The 24,106-nt window shown below is 28.7% G+C and overlaps 4 protein-coding genes across 4 annotated transcripts; 2 read left to right on the forward strand and 2 right to left on the reverse strand.

Moving 5' to 3' along the window:
• Nucleotides 1-959: 959 nt before the first annotated feature.
• Nucleotides 960-1,878, forward strand: LOC113388586 (protein sym-1-like). The gene is made up of 3 exons (XM_026625955.1): nucleotides 960-1,246; nucleotides 1,316-1,461; nucleotides 1,875-1,878. The coding sequence occupies exons 1-3, from the start codon at nucleotides 1,058-1,060 to the stop codon at nucleotides 1,876-1,878; spliced, it is 339 nt and encodes a 112-aa protein (XP_026481740.1). The 5' UTR covers nucleotides 960-1,057.
• A 1,757-nt stretch (nucleotides 1,879-3,635) lies between these two features.
• Nucleotides 3,636-7,686, reverse strand: LOC113388587. The gene is made up of 4 exons (XM_026625956.1): nucleotides 7,562-7,686; nucleotides 6,197-6,593; nucleotides 3,817-4,139; nucleotides 3,636-3,755 (listed from the first exon to the last, which is right to left on the reverse strand). Exons 1-4 carry the CDS (start codon nucleotides 7,637-7,639, stop codon nucleotides 3,636-3,638), a joined length of 918 nt encoding a protein of 305 aa, XP_026481741.1. The 5' UTR covers nucleotides 7,640-7,686.
• A 2,390-nt stretch (nucleotides 7,687-10,076) lies between these two features.
• Nucleotides 10,077-12,483, reverse strand: LOC113388588 (bromodomain adjacent to zinc finger domain protein 2B-like). Its single transcript, XM_026625957.1, has 2 exons — nucleotides 12,436-12,483; nucleotides 10,077-11,969 (listed from the first exon to the last, which is right to left on the reverse strand). The coding sequence occupies exons 1-2, from the start codon at nucleotides 12,442-12,444 to the stop codon at nucleotides 10,077-10,079; spliced, it is 1,902 nt and encodes a 633-aa protein (XP_026481742.1). The 5' UTR covers nucleotides 12,445-12,483.
• A 596-nt stretch (nucleotides 12,484-13,079) lies between these two features.
• Nucleotides 13,080-15,051, forward strand: LOC113388589 (DNA/RNA-binding protein KIN17-like). Its single transcript, XM_026625958.1, has 5 exons — nucleotides 13,080-13,746; nucleotides 13,805-13,961; nucleotides 14,047-14,234; nucleotides 14,622-14,744; nucleotides 14,851-15,051. The coding sequence occupies exons 1-5, from the start codon at nucleotides 13,249-13,251 to the stop codon at nucleotides 15,049-15,051; spliced, it is 1,167 nt and encodes a 388-aa protein (XP_026481743.1). The 5' UTR covers nucleotides 13,080-13,248.
• Nucleotides 15,052-24,106: the final 9,055 nt, after the last annotated feature.

Consider the following 24,106-nt stretch of genomic DNA (forward strand, 5'->3'; position numbering starts at 1 on the left):
TATTACCCTCTAGTGCATTCCTTTCCTGTAGGAGCCTTAATAAGCCAATGGCTATTAGAGTCTTCCTGAATCTTCGTACCAGTCACAGACTGCTGTCCAGACCCAGTACCGTATTTAAACATCGTGAGAATGCAATCTGACTTTCCATCTTCGTTCAAAAGCTTAACGACAGATCCACAAGTCACGTAAGTAGCCTTTCCAGCTGCAAACAAAAATTTCATTGCAAATATAGTATTTTACAAAAGACCACGTCAGCCATCAAATTGAAACATAACCTAGAATATTTAAATTGTGAATATATATTGCATTATGTGTAAAACGTACCGTGTGATATGTGAATTATGCAGGCTGTGTATAGAAGAAGTATTGGTGTTTATTTAAATTATACATAATTTTGGGTATTTTAAGAGATTTTGAAGGAAATTGAAGAGTTTGTTGTTCGTGGGCGCTTACAAAAGTGAATATGTCAAATTTTGACAAGTTTTGACATCTATTGATGAATTGAAGGATGATAAATGTCAGTTGGGAACAGAACCAAAAAAGTTATATGTCAAAATAATATTAAGATTTATATTATTTGATTAAATTAATTAATTAATATACTAAATTAACATATAATGTTTATAAAATTTGATCTTGTTTATAGTTTACGTACACATAGGTCTATGTGGCAATAATTTATTAATAAGTGTCAGTTTAATTTGAAACCTGTTATGAAAACTGTCAACACAACTGTCAATGAGTACAAACCACCAGCAAAACTTTAAATTATCAATATCTATTAGTTATTTTTATATGCCCGTGATCACATAATATTAATTATGTCTATATCTAATTAATTTGCAGATTTTTAGATAAAACTAATCCTAACCTCAAATATGAAACCTGTCAGTGAGAACTGTCAATCTTAGCATGTCGGCAAAAACATGTGAAGGTTAACCTGTAATCAAAGATGTTTTTAAATTTTTATCTTGATTTAGATTAAAATTTATATTCTAAAATATTTTTATAGTTTTTAATTTTTATTTACGTTGTTTTGTATAAATAAAAATTAACCATGAGGCGAGTACTTGCAGCATATCAAGCTATGTTGGCGAAACAGCCCTTTCTCACTCAAGTGGCTCAAACTAGTTTAATTATGGGAGTCGGTGATTTTATAGCCCAAAAATTCCTAGAAAAAAAGCCTTTCAGTCAGTATGAAATCAGCAGGACGCTTGGATTTTGCTTTGTTGGAGCCACAGTTGTCGTAAGTAAAATTCATATACATACATATCTTATAAATCAATTATACATGTATCTATTATTATTACCTTAGGCTCCATGGTTGACAGTCTGGTACAGAACTCTTCACCGTATAGTCAAACCTAGTAAGTTCGCCCCACTAAAAAATGCTCATGGATCAGATATTGATGGCCCCGAATTTCACCTTCGCCATTGTAACATCCCTGAATTTAGTAACAGGTAAATCGTTCCATCAAGCAATTGCAGAAACAAAAACTACCTATGTGGATATAATGAAAGCCAACTACTGTCTGTGGCCGTTTGCGCAATTGGTGAACTTTTATATGATGCCTTTGAATTATCAAGTGCTGTTCGTGCAGGTTGTTTCGGTGGGGTGGAATTCTTATATATCTTATAAAACGCAAGCTAAACATGAAAAGAAATTAAATGTTGGGAAATGGTAGAATGAGATGGCTGTGACGTGATCTGAATTTGTTGAGATTCTGTGCCATGTACAGGAAAATATAGATTTTGAATGATTTTCAGATAGATGTTTTATTAAATTGTAGACTTTTTTTATTTTAAATTATCATCATCCATTACAACATCACATTGATATCATATTGATATATTTTCAATTGTACATGTTACAGATAATTAAAACTTTTTAAATTTCTTTCTGGTTATTGTAAATATGTTTGATTTTTTTTAATTATAAAAAAAATATAGTATAAGGTGGTATTGTAGTGTGGAAAATCAAAAAGATTGTTTTTTTCTTTCAAGAATACATATACGAGAGGATTTTTTTAAAAATTGTAATTATTTTTGGAAATTTAGCTGTTTGACTATGATAATCTTCTTCCGTTTCCTTCTTTTAAATGCGTTTTTCTCAAAACTGTTTTTATCAATACATTGTCCACGATTTCTCAAGTTCTACTGGACCAATTTACTTGAAATTTTCAGAGAATCTTCTTTATAGACTTCTCTCTCGCAAATACTAGCCTCATCACCAATTTTCTATTTTCACTATTTAAAAAGTTTGAGAAACAAAAAAGAAATTGAAGCTTTTTTTTAAACAGTAGACATTATGTTAAAAATATTTTTAACTTAATCCTTGTATATGCCATTACTTTCATCATTCTAAATTAATAATATTTTTTTTATTTATTTCATGATCAATTTTTTGAGACACCCACTTAAACAAAAGCTAATTTCTAAACTTTTTTTATGTTTTAGGTTTTTTCTGTACTCTTGTAATGTTGATAGATAAATTATAAAAACTAGTTGGTTTGGTATTTAGCCTTGTGGCAAGTTACATGAACTTCCCGATATGTGTAAATAATCGACTTAATCAAAAAAAAAAAGTGTAAATAATATACTTTATCAATCCTACTTTAAAAAAAACGATAATAATTTAACAAAGTTTGATGACGAATTTTAAAATTAAACTACTTGTCGTAAGACCGTAATATTACAGTAAGTTCTATAAGACCATGATATATAATGCCAAAAAAAGTTCCATGAAAATCGGCCTAAATTTTTTTTTTCAACAGTTAATTACAAGAAAACGGCCCGCCGATCTCTACCAAAAAACTAATCAGCACGATTCCCAACCAATATCTTTCGAACGGTTTTTGAATTTTCAAAATCGATTCAGAATTGCGGGCTAAAACGTAGACGAAAATTTTTTCACTTTTTTGCGATTTATAAAGAAACGGCTTGGCCGATCGTCGCACAAAACTGATAAACGATAGTCCTGGTCGAGATACATCGAGTGGCTTTTAAATTTTTGATATCGGCCCAGCCGTTTTCGAGAAAATGTCGATTTACGGCAAAAATCTGTTCACATACGCACACACACACAACCACACATACTATTCCCTTAAATTTGGTCTCATCCGATTCAGAATGGTTTGAAACGTCGAGAAAACATAAAATTAGCGAATCGGATTTTTTTATGAAAACATAAACTTCTCCTTCGGGATGTTAAAAATGATAATAAAACATTGAATACTTCTTTTTTACGATGACTTAAAAATTACTTAAAATTCATGTCCCTACACTAGAATAACCCCTTAATAAGTTGACCATTTAAAAATTTTTTTTAATGGATAATTTGGAATTCTATTATTAATTAAAAGTTATACACGACTTGTAATATTCTTTCAAGCATAATATTTAACACAGAAAGAAATATAAGTAAATCTATATTATCATTTATATTCCATGACATTTTGTTCGATCAATAATAATACCAAACCATTTTTTAATAATCATATATTTGTATTTGTTTTATAAATATATATACAGGTACAAAGTGCAACTAGTGTAAAAATCAAAAAATATATCTAAATAGTTTGACTAGAATAACGACTAGACTATAGCAATATATTAAAAAGTATATAAAAATATTTTTAAAACAATTTTATAAAATCCGACAACTCTTCTTGGTACTTAATAATGTCGTCTGAAGTGTTTAAACGATATTTCTTTGATATTTTGTGAACTTCTATGCGATTCTTAAGGGATATTATCTGAAAAAAAAAACCACACATTAGCAGAAATAAATTTTATATTAATATTTTTTCTACTGACCAGATAATCCCTGTCCATCCTCCGACACATCTCAACATCCTTAATTTTCTCTTTAAAATCACCTTCGCACACAATTTCTTGTTTCACTACATCCAATATCCACAAATGTGTATTTTTTATGGAAAACAAAAGTCCAGGATGGCTCGGAGAGCTTTTTATGTAACATTCATTCGGTTTTGGTCGACTTTGGTGTAAATTTGTAGACATTGTAATTTTGATTATGGGCTTTGGATGGAATTTTTTGAATATGAAAATGTTCTCTGTGCATAGGAGCGAGAACCAGGGTTGTTTGTTGGGGTTTGAGCATAGATGAAGGGGAGTATCTGGAATGGATAAATGGTTAAATGATATATATATATATATATATATATATATATATTGTATGATTCTGAATTTGATGTTGACATATGTATTAACAAAGTCTAATAATCGGGCATAATATCAATAAAAAACATGAATTTCTTTCAAAAATTTATTTTAATCCATACGTTTCGGCTATAATCGTAGCCTTCATTCAGTGGAAACTAAAAATAAAATTAAAAACTAAAACAATTGAATTGGAGTGAAAAGAAAAAATTAAATAGTAAATAGTACTTACAATTTGTTAATCTTAGTGTTAAATTGGAAGATTTTAATAATCCATGGTATCAGAGGATATGGTAATGCACTACACCATGTATTATAAACATTAACTTGAAATTACACAATATTTTCACAAAATACTAATTTAAAAAATCACAATTGGATAGTATGTTGTTCGTAGACTGGTTGAAGATATAATGGAGAAAGGACTTTTTAAAAAATATTTTTTACTAAGATTCTACACATGTGTGGAACGAATTGCGAATCCTTTGCGCGAACGCTTTTATTGTTTTATGAGAAATTTGGAAATGGTATCTAAATAGAAGAGATTTGTGTCGCACAGCGTGTTGAGTTCATTCCGTTTATTTATTGTCTTATTGATATAAATAGCTAAAAAAGATCCTTCTATAATTCTTCGTTTAAATAAATTTTGTTCGAATTGTAGTACAGTCGGGTTAGAAAAGTCCATATTGTGTTTTAAAGTATAAATATGCTCTGCAATCATAGTTTTAAATTGTCTCGGATTTTTTAAATTGTTTTTATGCTGTTGTAAACGTTTCATTAAGTTCTGGTTTGTTTCTCCTATGTAAATTAAATTACAATCTAGACAATTAATTTGATAGACGAGATTTCTAAGTCGTTCGATATTAAAAGGGGTTTTTGTTTTGGTAAAAATAGTACTAGTCGTTGCCTAAAATTGGTTACAAGTCGGAGTCCAGATTTATAAAAAAGTTATATATTTTTTTTAGATTTTTTTCCAAGGAACATACAATTCTTTGATGTATGGCAAACATATTACACCAGAATGAGTTTCTGAGTCAGGTAAATCGTTATGTACTGTAGAATTGTCCATTTTGTTCAAAAGGTACGTTCGTCTGTTACTAGTAACGGAGTTTATAAGTTTTAAGGGATATTAGTTATCTGTTAGAATTTTTGTAATTAAATTGATGTTGTTGTCCCAAAATGTTTTGTCCGATAGAAGTATTGCGTGGTCAGTTAGATTTATTATAGTACCTATTTTCATTTTGAGTGGATGATAAGAAAAGTAATTAAGGTAGCGTCCAGAGTTAGTTGGTTTTTGGTACCAATTTGTTATTAGTTTGTTATCGGGAGTACGTATAAGTTCTTTATAAGGATCTTTTTTAACTATTTATAACAATAAGACAATAAATAAACGGAATGAACTCAACACGCTGTGCGACACAAATCTCTTCTATTTAGATAACATTTCCAAATTTCTTACAAAACAATAAAAGCGTCGCGCAAAGGATTCGCAATTCGTTCCACACATGTGTAGAATCTTGGTAAAAATATTTTTAAAAATGTCTTTCTCCATTACATCTTCAACCAGTCTACGAATAACACACTATCCAATTGTGATTTTTGAAAATCAGTATTTTGTGAAAATATTGTGTAATTTCAAGTTAATGTTTATAATACATAGTGTAGTGCATTACCATATCCTAATACCATGGATTATTAAATTTTCCAATCTAACACTAAGATCAACTAATTGTAAGTACTAATTACTATTTTATTTTTTTCTTTTCACTCCAATTCAATTGTTTTAGTTTTTAATTTTATTTTTAGTTTCCACTGAATGAAGGCTAGGATTATAGCCGAAACGTATGGATTTAAAATAAATTTTTGAAAGAAATTCATGTTTTTTATTGATGTTATGCCCGATTATTAGACTATGTTAATACATATGTCAACATCAAATTCAGAATCATACAAAATATATATATATATATATATATATATATATATTAATATTATTATCTATCAATTATCTCACCATTATCGAAAGAATAATACTGAAATCGATCATCCCAACTGACATTACAAGCAACAACATACTGTGAATGTTTTGCAAAGACATAAACAAGTCGAGGATCAGTGGCATCTAAACACATATTACAATACTCCAAATCCATATTCGAATCATTCAACATATTGTTGAAGTCCTTTTTATTTGTATCATTGAAAAGTGGTTCTTGGTTTTCTAATAACTGTTCCAATTTATTGCTCTTCAACGGTTTTATTTTCAACGTGTGGCTGTTGAATAGACGGACGTTGCTTTGTAGAGATAGGCCAGAGGAGTCTTTTGATAAATTTAGTTGATTGAGAGTGGTTTGTTGGTTTTTGACGATTGTCCAGATGGAGATGTAGCCGTATTTGTAAAGGACACAGACCTGGATAAAAAATTATATTATTTGAAAAAGTTGCGGGTCACAATGTTCGTTTGCAATCAGTTAGCTATTTTCGTACTAAACATTTTACACTAGATATATTGTTTATGGCAGAACAAGGTTTGCAGGGTCTGCTAGTATATATATATACACATATATAAAAATAAGTCGGGTTTTCTTTCCTGACGAAATAACTAGAGAACGCACGAACCGATTTCGACAATTTTGCATTCGTTGGGAGGTCTCGGGCTCCGCAAGGTTTATAGCTAAGAAAATTAGTTGTGCATGGCATCGTGCCTTAATGCAAGCTGCTGGAACTTCACGCACCGTAATTAAAAATTCGAGTAATGACATTAGTGAGAATTATCAGAATTATGCTTGGTTAAGTCAACGAGCAATTCTTGCCGCAAAGAATAATGATGTACACGCACTGAATTTCACCATTCAATTAAAAATTTCTGGCGATTTGGTGACATACCAATGATTCCGACTGGTCTTCCGTTTGACTTCAAACGATTGCAATTTCCAGTTCGCCTTGCGTTCGAAATAACAAGTCGCAAGGCCAATCGCTCAGTGTTTGCGGGATAAATTTCAAATAGATTTTTTAGAAAATCATTGTTTTTCACATGGGCAGTTATACGTTGCCTGCTCACGAGCTGAAAAACTATCCGCTTTGTTTGTGTTAACGTCAGACAAAAAACAAAAAATGTGGTTTACCAAAGAGCACTTCAATGAAACGGATAATTTGCGGATACACTTTCATTTACTTAGAGAAGTTCAACTTAAAAACACTTCATTTTTGTAATCGAAATAAATTCATTACTGTTATATAAAAAAATCAAATTTTTCCTTTTCAAATATAAAACAAACAAAAAATTTCTTCATCTTTTTCACGAAACCATCTGGTGGCGAAACGGAGTTCGTCGGGTTTGCTAGTATATATATATATATATATATATATATATATATACCTGTGTATTAATATCATACTCCGTATCACTCATAAAAGTTATCTGTGTGATGGAACCACGCTCAGAATTCTCTTCCATTATAACCTGACTCGGTAACTTTATATTTCTGTTAAAAGTTTCATCAAATTTACTTGTGTTTCATCTAAATCCCAACATAGTAAAGATCTAGAAAAACAAAATATTTACTACTAAAATGATATTAATAATACTTTATAAGTTATTCAAATTATTTTACCCGTCGTTGCATCCAGCAACTAGAACATAATTATCTATAAAACTGCAGCAATTAATTGCTGATTTTGAGTTTAAAATGTATTTTGGACTTGAAATGTCTTGTATGTGCCATATGCAGATGTAACTATCCGATTTAGTCCTTCTGAAAACAAAACACACAATTGTGCAATTTTAAGAATCATTTCGTCTTCTAGTTTTTTTATAATGAAATTATTTTCCATTATTATTGTACTTTCAAATGAAAAACGAAATTTGAGAAACTATTCAGTAGTTGTTTTTCATAGCAATTAAAACAAATCTGCCTGACCCTATATAAAAATTTGTGTACTATATTTTTTTTTAATTGATTTTTCTTGAACTTCATTGCATCATTTATTTTATATTTAAATGAAAACAATAACTAGAGGTGTATGGCATTGTGCCTTAAGGCAAATTGCTAGAACTTCCCGCATCATAATGATATATTCGAGGAATAAAATTTAGAAAAAAAATACTATGTGAAAAAAAAAATCTTTCCCGCAGAAACAATCATTTTGTCAACACAAGCAAAATAAGCAAATCTGATGTTTATTGAATTATTCAAATCGGTTGACCCTTGTTCCCGAAATCATCGAAACTTTGTATCAGCACACACACCCATACATCCATTTTTTCTAAGGTATGCCAAAATGTTCAGAAACGTTTGAAACGTAAAGATATATAAAAATTTTCGATTTTTTTGAGAATATATTCAGTAGTCGTTTTTCACAGCATTTTCAAAAAAAAATCTGGCGGACGCTATATAAAAATTGGCGTACTATTTTTTTTAATTTGTTTTTGAACTTCTATATAACGATGCATTTTATTTATTTTATATCCTAATATTTTTTTTTTCAAAACCAAATATTTAAATTAAAACTATAATAAACTAACTAGGGAACAGATTTCTAATTAAATCTTTCAAATATATTTATAATATCTGTATCATTTTCATAAAATATTTTATTAAATTAATTAATTGATTTATTTATTAACTTTCCGTAGGGTAAGTTATAGTAATCGTCAAAAAATCGAAAATGAAACTTTTTGCATATCTTCACGTTTCAGAGGTTTCTGAACATTTTGGCATACCTCAGAAAAAATGGATAAGTTTGTGTGTGTATGTATGTATGGATACAAATTTCTAGTCGCGTTTTCGGGCGCGATCAACCGATTTGAATGGTTCAAAAAACATTTAATTCCTATTGATAAGGAGACGTGCTGATTAGTTTTTGGCGAAGGCAGGTCCAGCAGTTACGGAGATAAAGAGCAAAGAGTGCAGAAAATAGAAATCGAGTTTTTGAGAGAACGGAGCATCCGATTTGAATGATTCAAAAAACATTCAATTCGTAGTGATGTGGAGACGCGCTGATTAGTTTTTGACCAAGGGAGGTCTAGCTATTTTGGAGATACGGAGATAAATATGCAAAAAATGGCAGTTTTTGAGAGAACTAAGCATTCGATCGAATGAATCGAAACGAAACTATTGCTTTTGGCGAAAGATTTTTGTTTTAGTTTTCAAAACATATTTTTTTTCAATTCATAAGCTCTTATATTTTGTTCTAATAAGAATAATCTAAGTTACAGTATTTATAATAATCTATTTGAAAACATTCAATATTCCTCGAATATGCCACGAATATTTCATTAAGGTACGGAAAGTTCCAGCAATTTGCCTTAAGGCGCGATGCCATACACCACTAGTTTATTTATTAATTTCAAATATCAAATATTAGACTAAGTTAAAATTATATTTCAATGAATAGTTGAAATTCTAAAATAATTACGAGTGCTTGCCATGTTATCTGAGCCTTGCACAACGCTTTCTCATACATTTTTACTTAGGCTCGGTACGCATGGTAAGTGTTACTTTAATATTTTTGTACAAATGTATTTAATCAGTTATTGACTTCACGAAAAAATCTGTTTTGCTAATTTTTTGTTTATTCGATGTTTCAAGTCATTCTGAATCGAATGAGAGCAAATTTAGAAAAAAATCCATTAAATAATAAATATAATTACAGATAATTTAAATGTCATTGAGAAAATTCTATTCGAAATCACAATGTTTAGATTTAGTTGAAAGCGATAACTTTATTTTTGAAATAAACAGTTGAAAATTTCTCTAAATATCTAAATTTCAATTTCGGTTTATTAAGTCAATTATTACACATTTCGGAGAGTTCATACAACTTGCTTTGAGGCAAAATGCCACTTTCGACTAGTTATTTATGAAATTTTTGATATATTCTATTACTATTATTTACCTTATATCGATATCATCCCCAGAACCCAAATCCAAAGCATTGCGCCTCTCGTTTTTCAAATTGACTTCATTAAAAGCTGCTGCCAAAAATTTGTTGTTGTTTTGAAAACACAAACAACTGGCAGGAATTCCTTTGAATAAATCTTGGTGCATTTTATAATATCCTTCGCTAAAATCCAGGTTTTCTTTATTGTGCTTCAATTTCGGCTGCAACTGTTCTTCTAAACAAGACAGAACTTCTTTTGCGGCTTTTCTTAGGAAAGTATTCAGTTTGGGAAAGTCTACGGGAAAGTCCCGATTTAAGGCGTTATCAGTTTCGGTGATGTAACGAGGTATGGGGTAAAGGTCATCGATGTTCATATCTTGATTTTCTTGTATTTGTAGCGATTCCTGGTGAAGACTATTGTCCATGAATTCTTTGTAAGTTAAAGGTTGCATTTCGACGTAATGGACAACAATATCATCACCTAATGATGATTCTTCAGTTAAAAGATCACTTTTGGGATTGGATTGTTCAGCAAATCCTTCATCAACCACGTTGTCGGTTTCGTTGATGTCTGTTAACGTAGGTGGTGAACTTAAAGTCGGTTTAGAAGGCAAATCAAAATTACCAGAATCCAATTTACGTTCCTCGTCTTGGGTAAAAACTTTTGACGCACCAGAGTCTTTAAAAGTACCATCTTTATTAGATGCGTTATCCTTAGAACTATCTAAATTGTTATTAGATGATAAATTTTCGTTATCTTCCTCCTGGTCGGTCCCAGTTATGTCTTCTTCCTGGTTTTCTGGTGAACTGGAGCTACAAGATTCGAAATCTGATTCGTAACTTTCAAAATCGTCCTCGTAGTCGTAATTTTCGTCATCGTTTGGATAATTTGTTAAAGATATTTCTGCATCCGGGTTGTCCAAGTCGATGGTGTAGCTTATATTTTTTAGGATCTTTATTTCGTTTGTTTCCAGGATCAGGGTTTTTTCACGCTTCAGTTTTTTAGGTGCAAAGATAGAAGACTCTTCGGTGTTGGTACGGAGAGATTCTGGTGTTGGTTTTGAAGAAGAAGGCACTTCTGTGTTATCTGAGGACGATTTTGACTTAGAAGATACTTTTATATTGTCTCCAAAGGCTTCTGGTATCGATTTTGTCTTAGAAGACACTTTTATGTTGTCTCCAAGATCTTCTGGTCTTGATTTTGTCTTAGAAGACACTTTTATGTTGTCACCAAAAGCTTCTGGTGTCGATTTATACATAGAAGACACTTCATTATAATTTTGTGACAAATCTTCAACCAAAGAGTTCTGTTTCGAATGAACAGGCGACTGTACAGTAACATTTGTATGAGTAGCCATAACTCTATCTTTTTTCTTCGACGAACTGACTTTTGCATCACCATTTTTCAATTTATCAGCTACGATACGTTTCTTTTTATCTAAACCTGTTTTATCATCGACTTTAGGTTTAACTAACTTAGTTTTTGTTGCATTATAAGGCACTTGATCAACGAAAGAGTTTTCTTTTGAGTTTATTGGTACTTTTGCATACTTTTTATCTGCTTGCACGTTTTTAATTTTACTTGTATCAATTTTCTTACCTTCTACCTTTGTTTTAGAAACATCTTTATCTTTATCTTTATCGAGTCTTGTTTTAGAACCGTTTTGTATAATAGATTTACTAACTTTTTCCTTTTTTTGCAGATCTGTTGTTGTTTTCTCCTTTTGTGATGTGGATTTTTTGTTGATACTTGTTTTGTCGACATTATTTGTGGAGGAATCAAACAATTGGGTTTTGCTTGTACCGGTTGATGTTTTTTTGATTGAAGTTTTTGAATCGAGAAGTTTTTTTTGAGTTTTGTCAATTTCAGATGTAGTCTTTTTTCTTTCTCTTTCAGAGTTTTTCTGAAAGGACATATAAGATTACATCTAAGATATATATATATATATATATATATATATATATATATATATATATTAGATAGGTTTAAAGATCAGTCGTTACATCAATAAAAAATAGTATGAATGCATTTTTAAAAAAGTGACTTATGGGTTTAAAACCCATACGTTTCGTCTAACATCATAGCCTTTATTTAGTGGAATATACTATCAAAATTGGGTATTCTTAATTAATTAAAAAATATTGCTCCATGGTGCATTTCTAGCTCAAACTCAAAACAGTATAAAGTTTTGATAACTTAATAAATATTATATATGTTTATTTGTGTGTTCTGTTGTAATGTCTAAATATATATATATATTTTACAATTTTAATACAATGGAGCATTAGTGAAGGAAAATAAATTTCTATATTTATAAATTTTAGTAAATAAAATAACAAACATTTAAATATATTTTTATTACATCGCACCTTTTCCATCACTCTTTATTATAACAATATTTTTAAACTACACCACACATTTTACACACTAATTATAATTAATAAATTAACTAATCAATAATTATTCATTATGAATGTATATAATTTAATTCAAAGAAATATCGACTTAACATTTGACATTGACAGTAATGATTTGACATAACAGCGCAGACATCTTGAGATAAAAATATGGCGGGGTTTTTGAATTTTACATTTATATAATTACATATATAAAAATTATAATAAATGTATTTATATGTTATGTAAATGTAGTTATATGTTATAATTAAAAGTATATTTAAAGTGTTTTATAAATAATTTGATATTAAAAAATGAGTAAATGAATAGATTGTTAAAAAGTGTATGAAATCACATACAAATCTGGGTTGTTTTAACAAATTAAAGTATTTGTATTAAATATATTATTAAGGCATATTTGAACTAAATAAAGGTATTTATAATACATTTTGCCTCAAATTTAATTAGTAACGTACTGTTTTACATTAGATATACATAATTATTTTAAATATTTCAAATTTCGCGCACATAGCTCACGACATGCAGCTAACTTAACATTAGTTGAGAAATGTCAAAATGCAAACTGTCAACAAACAATAAAAATTATTATTAAAATTCACATTTTAATCACAATTAATGTCTAGTTTCTAAACCACAAGGAATATACTTATAAATATATTTATATAAATATAAGGAACTGAATAATCTTTGATATTTGGTTGTTTGGGTATTTATGTTGTACAATTAATATATCCTTTACCCTAAAGTCTACATATATTATCAACCATGGGTAAAGCAGAAGTAGGTACCCCCAAGTACATAGCCAACAAAATGAAGGCCAAAGGCCTCCAGAAGCTCCGATGGTACTGCCAAATGTGTCAGAAACAATGCAGAGATGAAAACGGTTTCAAATGCCACACAATGTCCGAATCCCATCAAAGACAACTTTTAATCTTTGCTGATAACTCACACATGTACCTAGATCAATTTTCAAAAGAATTCTCTGACGGCTTCTTAGAACTTCTGAGAAGACAATTTGGAACTAAACGAGTGGCTGCTAATAAAGTGTATCAGGATTATATATCTGATAGGAATCATTTGCACATGAATGCTACAAAGTGGTTGACATTGACGGGGTTTGTCAAGTGGTTGGGGAGGGAAGGACATTGCGTTGTTGATGAGACTGAGAAAGGATGGTTTATTACGTATATTGATAGGGATCCGGAGACGATAGCTATGCAGGAGGCTTTGGCTAAGAAAGAGAAAATGGACAAGGATGACGAAGTAAGTAATAAAAATAATATAATATATGTGTATGTTTACTAAATTTTTGTTGTTTTAGGATCGTGAAAGAGACTTTTTGGCTAAACAAATTAAAAGAGGCAAGAAACAAGCAAAAAGCACAGACGAAGTAGTTTATACTGAATTAAAAAGAGATGAAGGAGACAAACTTAGTTTAAATTTGAATTTAGCAGAAAAACGCAAAACTGAACCAGTAGGTTTGTGTTATAAACATAATTATATATGCATACATATATAAATAATAATAATTTGTTGTATTAATTAAGGTATTTATGTTTGCAGAGATAAAACCTTTATCAAAAGCATTATTGACTACATCAGAATTTTCAAGAAAACGGGCAAAATCAGTTAAAGATGAACCATCAAGTTCTAAACGATTATCAGCTTTAGATGAAATTATAAAAATGGAAGAATCAAGAAAGAAACGGATACGGAAAGATCATTGGCTTGCTGAAGACATAATTGTTAAGGTAGTAAAGTAATTAGTATTAAAATTAAACAAATGTTGAATAATAATTGATTTATTTATTTATTTGTGTATTATAAGTTATAAATTCCTTCAATTTTGCTTTCGGTGTGTGCACATAGCATTTATTACTCTTCTTGTTGTCTTTATATTGACAAATTGGGTAAAAATAAATGTATCATGAAAAATATTAGAAAATTTTCAAGATTGATATTAGTACTTGCATTATACATAATATTTTAATTATAAAGGTTTTAAAGAGTTTAAAGTATTTTTCCAAGTATATGTAATATTACATATTTATTTTATCAAATAATATTTTAATTATAAAAGTACTAAGTGTAATATGTAGTAATATTATGTATTTATTTTAATATTTCTGTATTTGTAGGTTGTTACTGAAAGTCTTGGAGAGAAATATTATAGAAAAAAAGGTGTTGTTGTGAAACTTATAGATAAATATTCAGCAAAAGTAAAAATGCTTGATACTGCAGATAGCTTAAAATTAGATCAGGTGATTATTTGACTCAAACTGCTACTTCTCTTCAAATTTATATGTTTAACTATTTTATATTTATATTTATATGCTTTATTTTTTCTTAATCTATGTCTTTTATTAGGCTCATCTAGAAACAGTAATTCCAGCGATAGGAAAGCCAGTTTTAATTTTAAACGGAGGCTATGCAGGAAACAAAGCTATTTTAACTTCACTAAACGAAAGAAAATTCAGTGTTTCTGTTGAATTGATGTCAGGTCCTTTGAAAGGCCGAAAAGTCGATGATATTCCTTATGAAGACATTAGTAAGCTCAGTGATTGTTGAGAATTGTTTGTAATGATAAGAAATAAATTTATTTTATATATATACATAGAGGAATTTGAAGAAATGAAGAAAATAATTAAATTTAAATTTTATTACAGTAGTAACATTAATTCAAAAGATGAGTGAAGGTTAGGTTGCAAGAAGTCTTTGATGTGGTTCTAATAAGATATTTACACAGCTGGTGATGAAAAATTGTGCCCCAGGACAAGAAAATATGCTTTTTGCTTTAGATTCTAAAGACTAACCAGATGCACAAGAGATTTCATTAGTTTTATGACATACCTTATTTTAACATGTCTTGATGTATGCTGGTCATTAACCTAAGGAAACTATTTTAATCAATGCAGGGACAAAAGTTGTGGAGTTATTTTTGGTACAATACTAAAGCAGTTTTGTTTACAAACATTATTTGGCAAATGTAATTTAATCTGTATGTTTCGAAATGTTTTGAAATTCGAGCTAAAAATACGAACTGCAAACTGTTGCTGACTTCACATTGGAAAGCTGTCAAGAGTTGCGGTTACGGGGGATAATTTAAATAAAAAATACTTTCTGAGTATTTGTTAGTATGATAAAAGAATAGATAAGTGCAATATAATAAGTTATTAACAAATTAATAATATTATATGCCATTTTAAATGTTTAAATACTATTTATTACAATTTCGTTTTCAAATTAAGCGCCCAATTTCGTTCCACCGTCCACTTCACCTTTAACATCTTCACAAAAGTCAAAATGGCCGCGCACTCGAAAACCTTCTGTCGTAGAAAGATGTGATATCACGATCATGTTGCTTTGTGTTTGATTTAATCCTTGAAATCGTACCAAACTATTATTTAATGTTCGTCTATATGCCCCATTATCGTGAAATATTATCCTTAAAGATCGAGGGGGCCGTGCCCGCGAGTGCTTTCGTGTTGTACAATGATGAGAATGGAAACTGACAAGATGATGGAGGATTCTAACAGTAATTCACAGGTATGAAGGAAAATCGATTTTTGGGGGCGAACTGGGTCAGAGGGATATTAAAGAGTTTGTTAAAATAAAGGAGATTTTGTTGTAATTTGTGGATGTGGGGTTGGTGGATTCAGTTTTTGACGTTAGGCAATATGTGGAAAAGGGCGGTGAAAGACTTGGGTTTTATTTGTAATAGAAAAATTTTTCTAGCAAATAATATTTTTGCAAAATATAGTCAGATTTAATGTCCTGAAGGCTTTGTATTGATTCATATAATTTGTGGTTTCAAAAATCAATATTTGGTGAAATTTCACTTTGTTGATTACCACTACATATGAAAAGTAAAAGTTACATTTTTAAAATCTATAAATATTATTAAAATATGGTATCCTGGTTGCTTAGAAGCCCTATTACTATTTTGAGCACAGGCTTTTGTTTTTTAAGTTCTTTTTTAAGCTCAGGATTCACAATTAGATTGTTGTTTGTTTGATTACAATTGTATTGATCAAGCTGTGTCGTGGTTTCCAAAATTCCATATTGCATTATATTAGTCATAAAAATATATAAAATGGATTCGATAATAGTTCTCATGATACTATTTAGATTGCTTTAGAACTACATTTTTTCATGTCGAAGGATTTATTTTGCTCTTTATTGCAGAGGATATTAGATAGAAAAATTGGTTAAGTTATGCTCGATAACAATTGTTGATATAAACTGTGGTCAGATTTAATACTCTGGGTGTTTTGGCTTTAATTGTGTAATTTGTGGTTAAAAAATTCAGTATCTGTCTAAATTTCACTTTATTGCTCACATCTGCATATAAAAAGTAAGTCACATTTTTAAGACTTAATAATAAATATTATTAAAATATTGCATTCAAGTTGCTTAATAGCTTTACTATTATTTTATCAGTCATAAATATATATACAAAAGGGCTCGATAATAGTTCTTGTGATACAGAAGATATTTGTAGTTAGATTGCTTTCGAACTGCATTTTTTCATGTCAAAGGCTTTATTTTGCTCACTTAATTTTAAAAATTTATATTAGATAACAATTTTTGCTGTCATAAACTGTACTCAGATTTAATATTCTGGCTGTTTTGGCTTTAATTGTATAATTTGTGGTTAAAAAATTCAATATTTGCCTGAATTTTATTTTATAGATTACATCTATATATCAAAAATAAGTCACATTTTTAAGACTTATATATATTGTTAAAATATAGTACCCTTAGTTGCTTAATAACTTCATTTTTGATTCATTTATCTAGATTTTATTCAGATTGTTGTTCGATTACAATTTTATATAGATCAAGCTGTATTGTGGTTTCTAAAATTCCATATTGCATTATTGTAGTCATAAATTTATATTCAATAGGGCTCCAAAATAGTTCTCGTGATACTGATGCTGATATAAAGAATGTTTGTAATTTCTTTCCTTCACAACTGCATTTTTTCATGTCGAAGAATTTATTTTGCTCCTTTTTGCAGAAGATATTAAATAGAAATGTATACTCGATAACAATTTTTGTTGTCATAAACCATGGCCAGATTTAACATTCTAGGTGTTTTGGCTTTAATTTGTGAAATTTGTGGTTGAAAAATTCAATATTTGACTAAATTTCACTTTGCTGATATAAAAAGTAAGAGTTAAATTTTTAAAATTTATAAACACTATTAAAATTAGATATCTTATTTGAGCCTCAAATCATTATATCAAATGTGCTTTATTACTATATTATTAAACAAAATTTATTTATTTATTCATAGTCGGGTTGTTGTTCGATTGCAATTATACATTCAAGCTCAAGCTGTATTATGAATATTTTTATAATTTTGTCTCTAAAATTACATACTGCATTGCTTTAAAAATAAAATAGGGCTTGAAAAGCTTTCTTGTGATAATAAGGTTTCTCGTGCAAATAGAATTATTGATCAAAGATGTTCGATAAGTATTTTTATTATCCTATAATATTTTATTAAGTGAGTTGTGGTACAAAAAAAAACCAATAGTTGAAAAATTTAAAATTTATGAAGACCATTAAAATTAGACATTGTATTATTATTATTAATCAAGATTTTTCTGTTTTCATAATCAGGATGTTGTTCGATTGCATTTGTGCATTAATCAAGGATATTTTTTGTAATGCTTTTTCTAAAATCACATATTGATTGCAATATATGGAAGGCACATACTAAATACTAGAATGAGACTGTATCGCCAGCGAAATAGTCAAAAAAACTGAATCAAGAACATTTTACCCTGTCTCTCGTTTTTAGAAATTTTGGTAAAAAATAATCTAATAAAGTGATATCTTACTAGACCCTCCCCTTTCCCATGTGATATTTCGTGATTTTTTATCATCCCCCTTTTTTTTTCATAAGACTCACGTCTAATGGACACCCCTTCACTTGAATATAATTACAATATTATAACATCTTCTACAATTTTCACCCCATTTTTTGTCTATTCTTCGAAAATTTCAATTATCCAAGTGAAACTATTTTTCTATTTAAAATAGTCGAAGCATTAAATAAATGTAAATGGGTGTTACATATCGCACATAAATTAGTTAGTCAGTTGCAAAAATAAGTGAGAGGATAAAAAGTGTAAATTTTATTAACATTAGATGATTATTATACATACATACATTGAAATTGTGGAAATTGTGTAATACTAGAGGCTCCTTTGTTTTGCTGAGTATTTTTATTGCATGAATGAACAATTGTGTTATTGTAATTTGAATTTAGTTTAGTCGATTGATGGAATTGAAAATAAAAGTACTTGATTGGAACTGAGAAGAGGTTTTTAATAATTCTTAAATACACCTATTCCTCGTTTTACACGAAAGTGTTCAAAACAAACTAGCTTATACACAGAAAATAATTAGTTTTGATCATAAAACAGAGAGTTTTATCTACATATTTCCATTTTGATAATAAGAATTTCGTAAAATTTAACATGCATTTTGTGGTATTAAATTTATTGTTTTGTGTAAATGCAAAATTTATAATTGTAAATTATAATTATAAATAGCGTTTTAAAATTCAGTTTTAGAAACCATGTAAAACGGGGAATAGGTTTAATTTTTATCTAAAATAAATAAAATCTACTATAATTTTCCAGTGACCATTTTTGTGCTATTTTATATTATCTTCTTTATTGTATAATAAATTATTATATAATAAATTAGTATTTATAATTTTTACACCTGTCCTAAAATGAAAAACAAGTAAAATTGTACAATTAAAAATGCAAAATTGTCAGATCTTTTTTTTATATCTATGGAATTGAAAAATTTACTTGATTGAAATTATATGAGATGATTTATTGAGTTGTTAAAAGTATTTTGTTTAAAACGACTTGATTTTTGGATTGGGATTTCATAAAATTCTTTATCAGAAAATATCAAAAACTTTGATTCAGAATATATCAATAACTTCCGGATGTTTGAGTGAGTTTATTATTTAAAAAAGTAAAAATCCTCTCGTTTGAAATTTTACACAACAAATGCATTTGATTGAAGACGTTCAAATATTTGTGATTAAATAAATATTTAACTTTCTACTTAATAATAATCTGTATTGTATGCCTTATTTAGTCTGGTCCAATTACAAATTAGTATTTATCTTGACTTTTTCTTGAATAATTTATCTAAGATTTTGTTCATGTTTCATGTTTTTCTGAATTTTACAGTTTTTTTGTAAGCAGTTTTCTATGAAAGATAGTTGTCTGATGAGCAATAATAGTTTTATAAAATCGATCAAATAAATAAATATGTCTGGTTCGAAATTTTGTGATTTCTCAACGGTTTTATTATAAACATTTAGAGATGATCTATTTATATAAAATTCACGTGTTGTTTGTAGTAACCTCGTGTTGTATGTTTTGTCGGTGTAGTAGACTTTGTTCTTCTCATACAATAAAATATACAAATATATACAATTTATATATATATATATATATATATATATATATATATATATATATATATAAATGATAAATGTATAAATGTGTTGTATGAATCATTTGGTAAAAACACGACACTGTAAAAACTTTACATAGCGGTACCTACCAGAGGAGGACAACGTTCATAATTTTCAATATATTTTTATGCAAAGATGTGAGTTACATTTTTTGCATTGGCACAAATATCAAGATTGCATTTTTTTGTATTTGATCAGAATTTGAGAATAAATAAATTTGAGAACGGTGGTGCTATCTCTATGTGAATTTCTGTAATAGTCCAGTCATTTAAACTTAAATTAGGTAAAAATCTTGGAATTCGAGATACCCAGCTGTAAGTCTGTAAGTACTTGTATATTGACACTCTAAAGTTGTCTTAAAACCTACATATGGTACGTACTAAGGTTTATACAAAAACCGACATTTCAGAAAACCGGTTTTCGAATTTTAATTTTACTAAAAAACCGGTTTCAACCGGTTTTCGAATTTTATATAGTAAATAAATTTTTGCTCGAACATTCTGTAATTTATCCGCAAATTTAGTGTAATTTAGAGCAGTATTTGACTGAATTTATTTATTGTTCAATTTTATAGATAGTAAATAAAATTATTTTAATTTTAATTAGTAGAACTAAAAAATAATAGTTTATCTTGATTAAACAAATTTGAAAATAATTATTCGTATTCATGCATCATTTTCACATAAAAGAATGAAAATATTTTTATGATAGTGAAAGGAAAGTTTTCGAATAAATAAAAATAATACATTTTTAAATAAAAAACAATCATTAATTAAATAAAATAAAAAAATATTAGATACATTTTGATACATACTTTTTATTATCAATTTTAGTTTTAAAAACAATTAAACTAAACTAGGGCATTGTCTGATTCGAGTAATTTAAATTAATTAATTTTAAACATTCTAATTGTTTTTTTGTTTAATAAAATACGATTTCAAAAAGCTGAGAACGTCTATCGAATTTCTACATAGACGTGTCCTTTGGTTACTCACAAAATTTCCTGAAATAGAAAATAGTCTCATACTTGCGACCAAATTATGCTTAATTGTTTTTAAAGCCTAATATAATAATTCCAAGTTTTTCGTTCTTTAATTTGTGGCTTCTATGGTTTAAAACTCTTTTTTAAAGTTTGAGTAGAGGAAGTTACTTCTTCAAGAAGAAATCACACTGATTTAAATTAATATATACACTGGTATAAAAATCTAAATTAATATATACAAAACCTTTCTGGGAACCATTGCAGACTGATAAGATATCAAATGCTATAGAAATGATATGATTTCAAGAATTAAAATGCTTTCATCTATCTTCTATATTTGGCTATATTTGTCATTTTCCATTTATACAGTGAAAACCGACTTTTTTCGCTAAAAAACCGGTTTTCGAATTCCATAATTTGACAAAAAACCGGTTTTTGAAAACCGATTAACCCTAGTACGTACACCCTACCATATGTAGGTTTTGAGACAACTTTTAGGGTGTCAATATACAAGTATTTACAGACTCACAGCTGGGTATCTCAAATTCCGAGGTGAACTTACTATAATGACTGGACTATTAGACTTACTGTAATATTGATGATTTTTTAAAATTAAAAAACGATGTTGCTACTGCTTGACATTCGGCTGCCCGATACGGGCTCTAATTACTAGATATGGATAAAACATTGACTACAAAAAATTGGGTCGGGTAACATCGATTTTTTAATAAAGGTATTTAAATTGACTACCTGTGTGTACGATGTGTCGAGACTATTGCTTCAAAATTTATCACTCGGAGTTGAACTATTGAGAATATTTTAATTTGTCCTTATATATAGTCCAGTCATTTGGTGCAAAAAACCTGGTATTCGGAAAACTCTGAAAATAGATAAACTTACAGATTTCGAGCTGCTCTTTACAAATTTCAAATTTGCCACGTCGAATTTTCACCTTAAGTCGCCGCCATATTGAAAAAATGGCGTCAAAAAACAGTTTTTTTTAAATATCTCCTTTTCGGCTCATTGTACGATAAAAGTAGCCATGTACGAATTAAACTAGATGAAATTTCCTATAATTCATTCAATAACCTTTTTTTGTAAAATCAATAGTTTCAGAGAACTGGTGCCCCAAAGTCTTTGCTGCTCTCGACGCCATATTGAATCTCTATTATTATGGTTTTTAGAAAAAAATATTTTTTTAAATAACAACATATTGATTGAAGACAAGATGTATTATTAGTTGGACTTAACGGGCATCCTTGACGGACTCCTTCGACAAGATGTATTATATGTTTCAAATACATTTTTGTTAATATTGATCAATCGATTTTTTTATTGATTCCAATTTCAATCGATTGAAACATCTTTTATTGAGCGGGTTGCTGGCTCGTAAAGCAGTGTCACTCCTCCGGAAAATATTCCGGTAGTGAAAGTGTTAACAGTTCATTATGGCAAATAGTAATTTTTATGAAAAATTGCTTCCAAATTATTTAAATGTAAATTTCGATTCGTTTTATATATTTGTTTTATGATTTGAATATTATAAGGAAGAGGAAGAAAGTGTTGGGCGACTCGTTCTTCTTCTGCCGGAGTCTTCGCATTATATTATTTACGACCGTGTCAGAAAACAACGGTTCATGTAATTACTCTCTCGGATGTTATATATTTATATGTATATATATTGTACGCATAAAACACAATTTATATACAAACATACATATGTACAAATATATTCTTTTCGATATTACGCTTAGGGACTTTGTGTGGCTTAACTATATAGAGTTTTAATATTGCAACCTCATGGTTCCAGGTTCCTTAACCACTTTGGAAAATTCGGTATCAAGTAGTAGTTTTATCGACTTTTATATGAAAATACAGATTTAAAATATGTAATTCAAAATTAAAATAGCTTTTCCCAATGCATTAAATTGAAAATACCTGTATTACCAGCATGCAAAAATTCTAATAATAAAAATTTATCGCATATAGATTAGATACGACAACCATAGGGTTGCATTATAATATTTAACGTTTTAAGTAGAAGAGCTTATTACGGTAGCTCATAGAATATGTCCAAAGCATTTCTAGACTAAAAATAAATATTTTAGAATGATTGATGGTTCAATGAAATAATTTTAAAATTTGTGGAATAAATCTATATAGTGTCTGGTGTTCTTGAATTTTTTCCTGAGTTTAAAAGTATGAATTCTGTAGAAATTATTGATGTTTTCTTATATGTATTTACATGGGCGTGTCATGTCAACAACTTCATTTGCAAAGCCTTATAAGTACAAGCAATCGATGCACATGAACGATCATTATATATGTTTTATATATATATATATATATATATATATATATATATATATGCATATATATCTTCTATATATATAAAAATAAGTCGAGTTTTCCTTCCTGACGAAATAACTCCAGAACGCACGAACCGATTTCGATAATTTTGCATTCGTTGGAAAGGTCTCGGACTCCGCAAGGTTTATAGCGTTTATATCGTGCCCTAATGCAAATTGCTGGAACTTTATGCACCGTAATTAAAAATTCGAGTAATAAAAATAATCAACAATTGTTTTAATTAATTTCAAATAAATATCTTCTATATATATAAAAATAAGTCGGGATTCCTTACTGATCAAATTTTTCCTTTTCAAATATAAAACAAACAAAAAATTTCTTCATCTTTCTCACAAAACCATCTGGTGGCGAAACGGAGTTCGTCGGGTTTGCTAGTATATAATATAAATAAATAAATAAATAAATAAATAATAGATAAGTCCCTGTAAAAATATTTACAAATATTCTCGAAAAAAAACGAGTGTTTTTAACAAAAAATATATAAAATATTAGTGATATGGATATATAAATTATTACAGGTAAATAATTTTTGCTTCTCAATTTTATATAAAACATTTTTTAGTTACTTTTCTTTACTCTTTACACCGGTACATAATCCATTCCTTTATAAATTTTTTCTAATTAATCTGTAATGACCATCATTAATTAATGTTAATCAATAGTTTAAAAAAAACATTGTATTTGACAGAATAAACCTGATGATGGAACGGATCTAGTTCCGAAACGTCGTTATTAAACATCTTCAAAAATCAAAT

The sequence above is a fragment of the Ctenocephalides felis genome, unplaced genomic scaffold (genome assembly GCF_003426905.1).
Source record: "Ctenocephalides felis isolate EL2017-DRISC unplaced genomic scaffold, ASM342690v1 CF-g0.4_SCAFFOLD_03572, whole genome shotgun sequence".
Classification (NCBI taxonomy): domain Eukaryota; kingdom Metazoa; phylum Arthropoda; class Insecta; order Siphonaptera; family Pulicidae; genus Ctenocephalides; species Ctenocephalides felis.